This window comes from Amia ocellicauda, chromosome 14 (genome assembly GCF_036373705.1).
Source record: "Amia ocellicauda isolate fAmiCal2 chromosome 14, fAmiCal2.hap1, whole genome shotgun sequence".
Classification (NCBI taxonomy): Eukaryota; Metazoa; Chordata; class Actinopteri; order Amiiformes; family Amiidae; genus Amia; species Amia ocellicauda.
Genome location: NC_089863.1, coordinates 6,673,960 through 6,688,257, shown reverse-complemented (window position 1 = coordinate 6,688,257; position 14,298 = coordinate 6,673,960). Strand labels below are relative to the sequence as shown.

At 53.0% G+C, this 14,298-nt stretch overlaps 1 protein-coding gene across 1 annotated transcript; it reads left to right on the top strand.

Annotated features, from left to right (window-relative positions):
* The first annotated feature begins 1,878 nt into the window (after window positions 1-1,878).
* Window positions 1,879-9,046, top strand: gpc2 (glypican 2). The gene is made up of 11 exons (XM_066722708.1): window positions 1,879-2,218; window positions 4,623-4,781; window positions 5,058-5,192; window positions 5,326-5,501; window positions 5,620-5,700; window positions 5,924-6,089; window positions 6,184-6,314; window positions 6,445-6,585; window positions 6,699-6,835; window positions 7,097-7,272; window positions 7,493-9,046. The coding sequence occupies exons 1-11, from the start codon at window positions 2,080-2,082 to the stop codon at window positions 7,774-7,776; spliced, it is 1,725 nt and encodes a 574-aa protein (XP_066578805.1). The 5' UTR covers window positions 1,879-2,079; the 3' UTR covers window positions 7,777-9,046.
* Window positions 9,047-14,298: the final 5,252 nt, after the last annotated feature.

The window sequence follows — 14,298 nt, the reverse complement described above, 5'->3', positions numbered from 1 at the left end:
GAACCGCGCTGCGACATTCGATTTAATGACATTGCTTATGTATGTTCTCTCCCCCCCGCCCTCTGTTCATTTAAATTAATTATTTTACTTTAAGGGTGATATTTTGGCCCGAGGGAACAAAGAGGGGAAACACGTGGGACAGCACTCATTTTGAACACAACCCAAAGGCAGCGCAATTTGCCCCAGACTGAGGCGTGGGGCACCTTGCACCAGACACGCCGCACATGAAACCATGCACTGCAGTCGGGGGCTTTGATGGGTTTATAATTACTGTTTGCGGTGGGACTAGTCCTTAATTGGTAGGCGGCGGTTTATATATAGATAGAAAGAGAGAGAGACTGAGGTGGTGGTTGTTTTCTTTTCTTTTTTTTCTTTTCCTGCTTCTCGGCCGCACTTAATTGCTCAAAGAGCCGTAGACAGATCGATGTCGGTGTGGATTACAAATCAGGGCCTCGCCCGGGGCCCCAGCTGGGACCTGACAGCTGCTCCGCACGGGTGGGGTGGCCGGTGTGCTTCCCCTGCTGTCCACACTGCGCCGCTATGTCACCCACCCACGCATGCCACGCTGGGGTAAATATTGGCAACCCTGTATCTCTGCAGGACCAGGGCTGGAGACCCGGCTGTAGTGGACTGGGCTGTGTCTCTGCAGGACCAGGGCTGAGACCCGGCTGTAGTGGACTGGGCTGTCTCTGCAGGACCAGGGCTGAGACCCTGTTGGACTGGACTGTGTCTCTGCAGGACCAGGGCTGGAGACCCGGCTGTAGTGGACTGGGCTGTGTCTCTGCAGGACCAGGGCTGAGACCCTGTTGGACTGGACTGTGTCTCTGCAGGACCAGGGCTGGAGACCCGGCTGTAGTGGACTGGGCTGTGTCTCTGCAGGACCAGGGCTGAGACCCTGTTGGACTGGACTGTGTCTCTGCAGGACCAGGGCTGGAGACCCGGCTGTAGTGGACTGGGCTGTGTCTCTGCAGGACCAGGGCTGGAGACCCGGCTGTAGTGGACTGGGCTGTGTCTCTGCAGGACCAGGGCTGGAGACCCGGCTGTAGTGGACTGGGCTGTGTCTCTGCAGGACCAGGACTGAGACCCTGTTGGACTGGACTGTGTCTCTGCAGGACCAGGGCTGGAGATGCCAGTCTGGTCGGTTTAGGGGTCACACTGTCGAAACACATTGTTGTGATAGATAGCTCGCCTGTTTCGGGGGCGGGGTTCGACGCGCAATTAAAACGACCAGATTAATTACCCGCACGAGCTCATTAACAGCTTCATGTACGGAGGAGGGGGTGGGGGCTGTCCGGCTGGTTTGTTAATTAATAAGCGAGCATCAAAAGCGATTTTGTCGGCCTCGCCTGCCTCGGAGACGCGAATCGCCTCACTTAATTGATTCATTGGCTTTTGTTCTTTCTGCCCAGTAATTAAAAGTCGCAGGAGCGCGTGCAATTCTGAAGCCACTGTATGCGTTTAGACGTGCAGGACAGGGACGTGTCTGTGTGTAAATAAATAAAACCCATCTCTCTCTCTACTGGAGCTACTAGAGTCACCTGTGCACATAACCTCGGTCCCTGTCCATCTACACATCCATCTGTGTGTGTGTGTGCGTGTGTGTGTGTAAATAAATAAAACCCATCTCTCTCTCTACTGGAGCTACTAGAGTCACCTGTGCACATAACCTCGGTCCCTGTCCATCTACACATCCATCTGTGTGTGTGTGTGTGTGTGTGTGTGAGTGTGTGTGTGTGGGGGGGGGACGGGGGGTAACTCTCTCCAGTACCCAGTCTGAGCAGAAGCCCCCCGAGAGAGAGAGAGAGAGAGAGAGAGAGAGGGGGGGTGCGAGTGGATTTAGGACCCGGCGGCGCCTCCTCGCGCGGGGGGGCTCATTGTTCGAGAACGGATCCGCGAGACGGTGCTGTGATCCCCTCGCGCGCACAGTGCACAGCGCCTGCAAACAAAGCGGCTCCGTCCCGACAGCGCCGTGCACCCGGGACCTGCCCTGCCGGGGAAGCCCAGCGCACCTGCTCATTCCTGCTGCATCTAGTCTCTGGGTCCGGGTTGGTCGGGGGGGGGAAGCTGACAGTGGTCGCGATGGTGCCCCGGCTCTCCCTGCTCTTGCTCGCCCTTTGTCAGCAGCGGGCCGCCGGCAGCCGGAGCTGCAGTGAAGTGCGCCAGGCGTACGGGGCGAAGGGCTTCAATCTCAACACGGCTCCGCAGACGCAGATCTCAGGTAAAAGCTGTCCGGCCGAGGTGCGCTTGCTTCACCATCTCCAATGCATCCTCCTAGGTGCCTGCGGTTTGCTGGGGTGGGGTGCAGGGGGACGGGATGCAAGCGAGCTGGCGAACAAAGAAGTGCGAGAAGTAACCCGGGGAAGGGGGTGCGTGTGTGCGCGCTGATCACTTCGCCAACTCCGACCCGGACCGTTAGTTCGGGGCGTGCACCCGTTTCTTTTTTTCCAAAGCTCATTGTGTTTTGTGTGTGCATTAAATCATGCCCTCCTTGTTCAGTGTCGGGGTGGGTGTAAATCAGCGGTGTGTCGTCCCGTGTCGGGTATTGTCTGTGCGCAGGGCTATTGTCTCGCTGCCTGGGTGTCGCTCCCTGGCCCGTCTTTGTGCTGCGGTGGGACGTGTGTCTCGGTGGATCGGGCTGTTTGTGTCTTTCTTCTCCTGTGCTTTGCTGTGCCTGATTGTCAGTGTAGTGGGAGAGAGACAATCGGGGCAGACAGCGAGTCACGCAATAGGAGTGCAATACTACCGTAATGCACCCTGAATAGGATTTAAGTGGAACATGCGAGTTAATTGACTTAATTGTCTATTCACTCCCAAAGCAACCGACACGGGAGTAACAGACACACAAGGGAAACCCCACTCCTAGCCAGATGTGCTAAGTTACAGCTCCACTGTGCAATAAGTGACGTTTCCGATGCTCAGGCCTGCGTCTCTCTTCAAAGGATCTGCTTTGGCTTTCCAGAACTGAGCATCGGAAACATCTGTCTGGCGATGCCAAGCTGAGAAGGTAGACACCTGGGGACACTGCTGTGTGTTGTGCTGTGTCTCCACTGGCATTTTGGGAAGTGTCTACTGCCCTTTACTCCAGCCCAGCTCCCCAGTCACTAATGGGTCTGGTCAGCTGGAACCTTTTGAAGCCAAAATGAGCGTTTTTTTTGGATTCTGTTGTCCTTTACATGGTCCTCTACTGCAGGACTGGGCTGGTGAGACGCAGGCTTTAATCCAAGGGGGTAAGGAATTCACAGGACGATGACTAAGAACGAATAAGATGTTTATTTGGTGATCAAGGAATGCAGAGAAACAGGTGAGGGAGACCCAGGGGAGCCCCCGGACCTGGCAGCGGTTCTGGGCCCCAAGCAAAAACAGGTGTGGCCACTGATAGGCCGAGACAGAACAAAGGAAGAGTCCGTATATGGGATAGAATTTGATGAATATTCGTTAAACGTGGATTAATATGGGTTATGTTGGCTACAGAACAATCCAAAATATAGATCGGGGCATCCTGTTCACTGGTGTCAGCCCCAGTTGGTACAATTCCCCCTCTCCACCGTGGATCAGAACTAGTGGGTCTGGGCGCTGGGGCGAAAAGGGCGTTTAGGTAATGGCACATCCCTCTAATTAATTAATTGACTAACGAGGTAATCGGTTAACAGAGAGCGAGGACTGAGCACCGGAAGAGCGTGTGGCCCAACGGGGGAGCTGAGCCCCCTTGAACATGGCAGGGGGCCGACCGCAGCTGTCTCGTCGTGTGGATCCCCTTCGCTTCCTTTCTGGCCCACCCAGTGTGGCCAATTTCACGCTTCGGGGGTCTCGTCATCATAGACACTTTCTCCTCTGCGGCCTGATTTTTATTTATTTTTCCTTCAGGCTTGTTTGCTCGCACCACGTTCGTCCCGTTGCTCACATCTTGTCACCGGTGATGCCGGTGCCCTTCCCCATTCCCCCTCTCTCTCTCTCCTCCCTGTCTGAGCCGGTATTGATCTGCGTTGGGGGGTCCGGGGGAGCCTGTCCCAGGAGCAGTGGGAGCAGGTGGTGATTGAAGTGACAGGAAGCGTGCGGTGGAAATCTGTGTGTGTGTAGAGGGGATTAGTGTGGTTTTAATTTCAGTGTAACCTTGGCTCTGTTCCCAATAGTGGACCATTTCACTGCACTCTCACCCCCCAGAGAGAGCTTCACGTCAGCAGCCAATCACAGGGAGCTTTTCCCCTGAACGCCACACAGCCTGGAAGTGCTGCTGGGGAAGGGGTCTGGGCGCCTGACAAGGAACACAATACATATAGTTGGTTGCTGGTGCTGGTTACTAGTTGCCACTTGCCAAAAGTGAAATAAACACGATTGGTTCACTTTAAAATCCCTCTCCCACAGGGTCCCAGTCTAATCCAATCTATCCCATCAGGCAGAACTAATTGAGCCAGTACAGCCTCACCCATACAACACCTCGGCAGGCTGTGCGTTTCTGGAGCACTACAATGTTATTTTATCGTCCCTGTAATCGCCTATTATCGGTATTAATTGCTATTCTCCATCACTACGTCATTTTGTGATCGGGGGGGCGGCCTGTTCCTAGATCCCCGCGTCCCGATTGGTGCCCGTCCCGGTAACGCTGCTCTCTGATTGTCCCGCAGGGGAGCACCTACGGCTCTGCCCCCAGGACTACACCTGCTGCTCCAGCGACATGGAGGAGGGGCTGGCGCGGCAGAGCGAGACCGAGTTCCTCGCCGCGGTGGACGAGACCAGCCACTTCCTGTTGACCACGTTCACCCAGCGCCATCGCAAGTTTGATGGTAAGAGCTGGGAGCGGTCAGGTGGGCCAGACGGACGCCCCGGGTTTGCCCTCGTCTCTCTCTGCCTCTTCTTGCTCTCTCTTCCTCCCCCTTTCCTTCCCCTCTATCTCTTCTTGCTCTTTTTCTCTTCCTTCTCCTTTCCTTCCCCTCTCTCTCTCTCTCTATCCCCCCTCTCTCACTTGTTCTCTCTCTCTGGCCCAGGCAGGATGGTATCACATTGCCTCTCTCCTCTTCCTTCCCTCCCACTCTACCTCCTTGCTCTCCCCTCTCCTTCAGAGTTTTTCCGGGAGCTGATTGACGTGGCCGAGAAGTCCATGAATCAGATGTTCACCAAGACGTACGGGCGCCTGTACGCGCAGAACGCGGCCGTGTTCCAGGACCTGTTCACCGAGCTGCGCCGCTACTACATGGGTCAGTGAGCATCTGTCTGTCTCTCTACAACATTTAGGTTCACTATCTATTCCCTAGCTATTCTCTCAACTACACGTCCTCCTCATACGTGTGCTCCCGTGGTTGACCCCGTCTCCCTGTGCCCATCCCACAGGGGGCAGTGTGAGTCTGGGGGAGGTGCTGTCGGAGTTCTGGGCCCGGCTGGTGGAGCGGGTCTTCTCCCTGGTCAACCCGCAGTACCAGTTCAGCGAGGAGTACCTGGAGTGCGTCAGCAAGCATGCTGAACAGCTGCAGCCCTTCGGAGACCTGCCCCGAAAACTGCGCATACAGGTGACACTGCGCAAACACACACACACACACACACACACACCCTGGAATTTGTCCACCCTGCTATCTGTGCTGTCCTTGCTGTCCACACTCACTCCCTCACTCGCTCTGTCCCCCACAGGTGTCCAGGGCCTTCATCGCGGCCCGCGCTCTGGTCCAGGGTCTGGCAACAGGCCGAGACATTGTCAGCAAGGCCGCCAAGGTGAGAGAGAACGCTCTGTCCACCCCACCAAACTGTCTGGTCTGTCCCCCCCTGTCCACCTCACTGTAGTGTCCGTCTTCCTGCCTGTCCATCGGTCTTGGTTCTTTTGTCCTTCTCCCCTATTGTCCATTTGTCCCCCTTGTGTCCCTGGCTGTCCAGCTCCTCTTCCTCCTTTCCCTCTGCCCATGTGGGAGTGTCACTCCTCTACTCTCTCTCTGTATAGCCCACCCCCGGGGGGGAGTGTGTGCGGGCGCTGATGCGGATGCTGTACTGCCCGCTGTGCCGGGGGATGCCCACGCTGCGGCCCTGCCACTCCTTCTGCCACAACGTCATGAAGGGCTGCCTGGCCAACCAGGCCGACCTGGACACTGAGTGGAACAACTTCATCGGTCAGAAACGTCCCGTCCCGTGTCACTGTCATCGTTGTGGAGTTTGATTAGATACTGACTGTTGCCTCCATCTCCCTCCCTCTGTCCCCCTCAGAGGCCCTGACCCAGGTGGCTGAGAAGCTGGAGGGCCCATTCAACATGGAGCTGGCCACCGACTCCATCGCCGTGAAGATCTCCGAGGCCATCATGTACATGCAGGAGAACAGCGTGCAGACCTCCACCAAGGTCACGCCCCGGGGGAGACTGGGAGAGTGGGTGGAGGATGGGGGCAGCAGGGAGAGTGGGAGGAGTGGGATGATTGGGGCATTAGTATGAAAGGGGAACAGGGTGTTGACCTCTGCTCTCTGATCCCCAGGTGTTTCAGGGCTGTGGCAGCCCCCGGCCGGCCCCAGCGCGCTCCAGGCGCTCTCCCCGTGAGGACGGCAAGAGACGCTTCAGGACCTACACCCCCGAGGAGAAGCCCACCACCGCTGCCGGCACCAACCTGGACAGACTGGTGAGGGAGAGAGGAGGCGCTGGGGGGGGATAGTTTAGGGGCAGATCCCTTCGTGTTGAGGACAGAGACGCAGCTCGAGGGCCCCGTCTTACGTTTCTTCCCCCTTTCCCCAGGTGACAGACCTGAAAGAGAGGCTGCGGCCCATGCGGAAGTTCTGGGTCACGCTGCCACACACGCTCTGTAATGACGACAAGATGGCCGCCGACGTCACCAACGAAGACAAGTGCTGGAACGGACAGACGAGGGGGAGGTGAGAGAGAGGAGGGAAGAGGGAGTGAGAGAGCAGGGGTGGTGGGAGAGAGAAGGAAGGAAGTGAGGGAGAGATGAGTGGATGAGAGAGAGAGAGAGAGAAGGGGTGCAGGAGGGAGTGACGGGGGAGAAAGGGAGAGGCTTAGACAGTGGGAGGGAGAGAGAGATGGAGAGATGGCCCCCTCTAGGAGATGAGTCAGAGAGAGGCCCCCTGTATCATGTCTACTGTGAACACACGCGTGACGTTGGCGTGCCCATGTAGGTACCTGCCGGACGTGACGGGCGACGGGTTGGTGAACCAGATCAATAACCCGGAGGTGGAGGTGGACATTGCGCGGCCCGACGTCCGGACCCGGCAGCAGATCATGCAGCTCCGTGTGGCCACCACCCGGCTCCGGCAGGCCCAGAGCGGCCATGATGCCGACTTCCAGGACTCCAGTGAGCAGACGCTGACGCACTGACTGACGCACTGATGTAGACTGCCGAGCTGACGCAAACGCACATTAACGCAATGACACGCAGACTTTCACGCACTGATGCTAATGCACACTGACAGGCACACTTAGAGACGCACTCAAACTCATTGACGCACAATGACTCCACACACTGATACTGACAGTACACTCACTTGGCTTTCTCTCCCCCCCAACCCCCCCAGGTGAGGACAGCAGTGGCTCTGGCGCTGGCGAGCGCTACAGCGAGGACTGGCCCGGCTACGGCTCCCACACCCCCCCCTACGGCGGCAAACCGGTGCGCAAGGAGCCGGGCCAGAGCAAGCCCCCCCGCCCCCGCAACAAGTGGACCCGTCCCAACCAGAACCACAACCAGGGCCATTCCAGATCAGGCAGCTCCGGCTCAGTGGCCACACCCCGGCCCCACGTCCTTGCCCTCCTGGCCGCCCTCCTGGTCACCCTGCTTCTGGGCTCCCCCCTGTGGCGGTAGGGCCTCTCCCAGCCTCGTCCAGCTCCCACAGCTGGTCCGTGTTCCTCCAATCCAGTCCCAGAGTCTCCTCCATCACTGTCGAGAAGCCAGGGATTGGCTTAGAAGAACACTACCCCTATAAGAGACCAACGTTAAAGGGATGTGGTCTGGTGACCTCAATTGTTATGGGTGTGGGTGTTAGTGTCGGTGCCGTTTGGTTTCCGGCCTTCATTTGCCTGCCTGCCTGCCTCAAAATTGGCTGTAAAATCTGTGTTCTTTTGTTCACCCGGCGTCTGGCAATGGTGTTCTTGGGTTCCGGTCCCCCCAGCCAATCCCAGACCCATCTCCCGTTTGACGTCCGTTTCAGGCAAGAAAAGACCAGGAAGGGTATTGAGTATTGGCAACTCTTCAACAAATGCATCGGCGGTTAATTTGGACTTGGTCTCGGGCCTAATCTAAAAGACTCGTCCCAACTGGCCCGTATCCTCTCCCTCACCTGGAGGTCTGAACCCAATCGGCTCAAAGGGCAGGTAGACGCAGCCCAACGGAGGCCGAGAAACCCGAGCCGCACTTGCCCCCCCCCCCAACCGGCCGTCACAGTCTGCCTCCCCAGCCACTTCTAGGACCCGGGCTGGGAGCAGGGCGGTGTGCCTGCCTGAGTCCGTCTGCGCATTTCTTGCGCGTCTGTGTCTGTGTGCGTCCATCTGAGTTTCTTGCATGTGTGTGTGTGTGTGTGTGTGTGTGTGTGTGTGTGTCTTTGTGTCCATCCGTCTGCGTGCGTCTACGTTTGTCTAGTCCCTTCTCTCTCGGTCTACCCCTCTCCCCAGTGAATGTAGGTTGTGGGTTTGGGTTTCCTGCCCTGGATTTTGCCCGCACTTGCTGACATTGTTACATCCGGTCAATGACCCCGCACTGGAGCAGCAGGAGTCTGTTTTTTTAAACCCATTTCTTTGCCTGATTTATTTATTCTTCTATTTATTTGCATCTTATTTATTCATTTTATAGAGTTCTGGAAGGACGGGGGGGGGGGGGCACTTTTCTTGGGAGTTATTCCGGGGAGGGAGGGGGTAACAGATCCGACTCTTATTGCTGTTGCAGAGGTTTATAGATGTTTCGATGCCTTGTTTTTGGAGGAGAGGGATATTGTTTTGTGTGTGTGTGTGTGTGTGTTGGTGGGGTGGGGATCTGTGCTGTTTGTGCACTCCCTTTTAAGGTGCTTTTATTTACCTTTTTAAACACTTTTGTAAACGCAAGTGGCACACAATGAATTTTCTCCAGAGAGAGAGGGCTCCCTTGATTTCTCCTCTATCCTTCCCTCTCCCTCTCTCTGCTGCGAGCTGAGCCGCTGATTGTATCTTTGTATCTATTGTATTTTGTTACTGTAAAGGGGAAGAGGATAGGGGGTGGTATGTTTTTTTTTGGGTGGGGGAGGGGAGGGTGGGTGGTTATGAAAGATTGAATGTCTAGTACGCTGTAATACAGAGGCACCCCACAGAGAAAGAGACCCAATCCTACACAACCAATCACAGCCCTGTTCTGGCCGATGCTATGTAACAAATCAAACCCCCTCCCTGTCAAAAAATGTTTCGGTCCAGGCCCTGCAGTGGCCGATCTGCGTTTTTATCCTGGTTAATCTAAACTATTAAGAACGTACAGCCCGTGACCCTGGCCAAGGAATGTTTACATCCAAGAATAGGTATTGGAATGTTGGGGGGGTGCTGTCTTTTGATTGGCTGGTTTGTCACGTGATCGATCTACAACCTCCCTACCGACTGCGAACAATGGTCTTGAACCGAAACATTTCAAGTTAAAACCCATTTCCGATTGTTTTCCGACCTTCCAGCGACAGCAGGTTGACCGCGAACGCCCCCTGCAGGAACGATACCCCAGGGGGTGGTGTAGGCCCCCCGGGACCGGACTGTGAGAGCCCTGCCCTTGAGTCGTGTCATCTCTGCCAACCATGAATGTCTTTAGCAGTGCCGGGGGAATTGCACTTTAACCAGAGCGCCGTGGGCCAGCGCCATGCGACTCCGGTCTCGTCTGTGGAAGGAGAATGTCGGACTGTGTGTTTTGTGTGGTGCTGGGGTGCGTTCATCAGCAATAGTAGGATGGGGGGTATGACAAACCCAATATGGCAATAAACAAGTTCAGCACTGACCTCAAAATGAGACGGGGAAGGGGACGGGAGAGGCCAAACTCCCAGCATGCCCCTCTTGGGATCCAAAACGGCCACATTCCAGTATTGAAATTGTAACAGCACAATGTTTTCAGTTCTTTTTATAACCTTTTTGTAACGGTGGAAATGTCTGTCAACTTTTTCTTACCAAGAACAAAGAGAAATGTTTTGCGAAAGCTTTTGCAGGGGTGAGCCAGTGTTGACTTCTGTTAAAAACTAACAAGCACAGTGTGAGGGAGGGAGGAAGCCTGCATGTTAAACACTGGAATGGGGGGTGGGAGGGGTGGAAGCAAAATAAAAACTCGAATGAGACCGTGTGATTGACTTTTCTGTCTCCCAACACCTCAGTGTTAGGTGTGTTTGTGAAAAATGTCCTTTTACCTTCTCAGAGCACCTATGGGAGAATCTGACTCCATTATTCCTCTGTTATTCCCCCTTGTTCCATTTCCCTCCATGCTGCCGCAGTGCATGGGTGTAATTTCACTCTGTCCCGGGCCTGGACTCCACGAGCCGACTACACCTTCACGCAGCCCCGCACCGTGTGTGTATAGTGGCTACAGACGGATAACTCTGTAATCGTATAACCCAGCAGGTTTTCACTGTGCAGTTCCAGAAATCTCCCCCAGGGGGCAGAAATGTTGCACCAATAATACACGACCGGCTTCTGAAGACATTGAATAGTATTAATTACGAGCTTCCAGAACTGCATACACACCATGTCTAAGGGTTAAAAGTCTTCTATGTCTAACAACATACATGAGCACGACGCGAAGGAGGTGAGAAGGGTTTGTTAGCATGTGACCGGAATAATTTCCATCGCACATGTCCAACACACCTGCCTGAGACGTGCCAAGGTGGTCTGCCCCCCAGTGTCCTAGCAACCACGACTACCCCTTCCCCACAGTCCGCAGGGCCCTACAGAGATGAGCAAGCGTGGGATAGAACGGCAGCAAAGACTCATTCTGTCTCTATACGAGCTTCTTGGGCTCCTCTCTCTTCCCATCCAAACAATGTGGGGAAGCAATACAAAAAATGAAACAGTGTTAGGGTATATTGTCAAAAGTGTAGAATTGAGAACAAGGGCAGTGATGTTCAGACTGTACAATGCACTAGTTAGAGCTCATCTGGATACTGTGGACAGTTCTGGGCTCCACACTTCAAGAAAGATATCGCTGCTCTAGAGGCAGTTCAGAGGAGAGCAACCAGACTTATTCCAGGCCTGAAGGGAATGTCCTACTGAGAGACTGAGGAACTGAACCTTTTCACCCTGGAACAGAGGAGACTACGTGGGGACTTGATTCAAGTCTTCAAGATCATGAAAGGCATCGAGCACATCAAACCAGAGGAGCTTTTCCAGATCAGCAGGGACACACACACCCGGGGGCACAAATGGAAATTGGGCTTCAAGGCATTCAAGACAGAAAACAGGAGACACTTCTTCACACAGAGAGGCGTCACAATCTGAACAAACTCCCCAGCGATGCGGTTGAAGCTGAAAATGTGGGAACATTTAAAAACAGACTGGATAGGATCCTTGGATCACTTAGTTATTAATGGACACCAAACGAGCACGATGAATGTCCTCCTCTCGTTTCTAAACTTTCTTATGTTCTAAAATTTGAAAGTTAAGCAATGTGTTTCATGCTTCATTTAACATACAATATTTCACAGTTTTTCCATGCTGTGAGTGTGTGTGTTGAAGTTCCTTATCATAAACCACACACAAACTCAATTTACACAATCGGCTACATTAGCCATGTGTATATTTGTATCAAGTCACTCATAGTGACTTCCGAGGAACTGCTACGAAAGCCAACCCAAAATCTCCCCATTGGCTCCAGTCCTTCCAAGCTCAGACCCCCACCATGATGTCCAGCACAGATGTCCACGCATCAGGGTCCGCTATCCCAGCATGGTCTGCAGTCGAATGCGTGATGAGAACAACACGGGTGTGAAGTCCGGTTGTGTTGGAAAGCAGGACGTCTCCATAGCAAAGCCCAAAACAAGTGATCTGCCCCCTGGCATCCTAGCAACCACGAGGATCAAATACTGGCTGAATCACCTGGAGAAAGAGAAACAAACATAGCCTCCAATTTGCAAATCAAACTCAAATACTCGTCAGTGTGTTTTAAAGCCGAATCCTGCAGCTCGATACAGAAACACCGTGACACAGGAGAGGGCACCCAGTCACTGCCCGATGCAAAGCAACCTCTATGGAGACGGTGGAAGAACTATCTGAGGTGCAGGAAGACTTGAAGACTTGGATCAAGTCTCCACATAGTCTCCTCTGTTCCAGGGTGAGAAGGTTCAGTTCCTCAGTCTCTCAGTAGGACATTCCCTTCAGACCTGGAATAAGTCTGGTTGCTCTCCTCTGAACTGCCTCTAGAGCAGCGATATCTTTCTTGAAGTGTGGAGCCCAGAACTGTCCACAGTATCCAGATGAGCTCTAACTAGTGCATTGTACAGTCTGAACATCACTGCCCTTGTTCTCAATTCTACACTTTTGACAATATACCCTAGCATCCATTCCAGAAACTTCCGGAATAACCCCAATAACATAATTTTCACCTTTTTGATGGGCTGCTGCTGTTCATAAGCCACGTTTTAGGATGTTTACTTCAACGCCGATTAGCACCTCAGCTGATGCAACGCAAAAGTATTTGATCACTGCATCTGACCAGTGCGAAACCTGGTCACTACATGCAAAACCCTTCACAGAAACTGCACACCACACAGAGACACTGAACCACACATCCCATCAGCCTCTCTGCCTCCCAGCGCTGGGCCTGGGCAGCGTCACCCATCCCTGCATTATCTTAACCGGGATTATAGTTTTATAAACAAATGCCAGTGGCCTTTCTGCTGTGTTTGTTTTTAAGCCAGGCATTTTAAAGTATGTTTGCCCAGACTGCCCCAGATAGTGGTGTGTGTGATTATGGAAAACCGGTGCCAGCTTGGGAATGCATGCGTGTGTGTGTGTGTGTGTGTGTGTGTGTGTGCGTGTGCGTGTGCGTGCGTGTGTGCATTCGTTCATTCAGTGATTCAAAGCAGATATCATAATGGAATATCTAGACAGATCAAACAGAGACGTGTCCACCGTGGGAGGTTCGGCTTCACGGCAGCGATAAGAGAAAGGGAGACAACAAAATGAGATTGCAGGGAAGGAGAGTTGTGTTGCAATCATGGGGAGCTCAGTATAGTGTAGGTGAGCTGGTATAGAGTAGCTATAGCATAGTGTGGGATGATATAGTATATTACTATTATAGTGTTGTATAGAGTGGGTGAGCTACAGTATAGTAGAGTTTAGGCAGTTGAATAGTGTGGTATAGCACAGGGAACCTAGTACAGAATAGCTATATTAAAGTCTAGTAGTCTAGTAGAGTTTGATATAGAATGGTTTGGAAACAGGGGTGCTTAGAACTGAAAACAGGAGGCACTGCTTTACACCAAGTGTAGCAGGGGTGTGGAACAGGACAACCCACATGCTTGGTTGAAACCGACTAGCTGGGATCCTCTAATAAGTCTACTACTAGGCATTAAAACTGGCTTTAGCCTCGTTTCTCTGTGCAGACGATGTCAGTAATACATCAGCCAAGCAACACAAAGAATTCTCACACCTATCTAAAGATCTTAGGGCGCTTTTTTTAGCCAGCCTGACTGTAAGCCTGACTATTATTTACACAAAGTGAAGGTGCCCTCGATTTATTATGGGAATGCTATTCGGGTGTTTGCCAAGGAGGGCTCATATATTAAAAAAAACATGAAACACGTCCATTTGTGTTGGGTTTGAGTGTCTTGATGCATTGAATGCATTTATAAGGCAACTGTTATTGTAGAAAAATGGGCTTAGTAGCATATTGAACGTCTAATAACTTGTCTTCACAATAAATCAACAACAACAATAAGACATGCATAAGAGATCTCTGCTGCAGTTGTATTTTATTCCCATGTGCCCAAGCTGATTTCTGAGAATAATAATGTTTTATGTCTTTATGTCTTGGTGTATGAAATCCTGAATGTTCCCACATATTAGGAATAGGGGAAATGGATCAGGAACTACCTTCTCTCTCTCATCTATCTATCTATCTATCTATCTGTGTTTCCATCTGTTTATTCTAGCACCACCGCATATACACACAATGGCAGCTCAATGTAAGACACCCTCTCTGCAAATCCTGGCACCGGACAGTCACACTACCTGAACCACAACAAACGCAGTCCCCGGGACCTCCCTATTGGTCGCTGGGAACTGCGTAAAACCAACCCGGGGCTCTGATTGGCCGCGGTGGTCCCCGAGGGGGGCGGGCGCATCGCCGCAATCCCCGCCTCCCCCGATGACGCGTTTCACTAATTTGAGGCGGGAACCC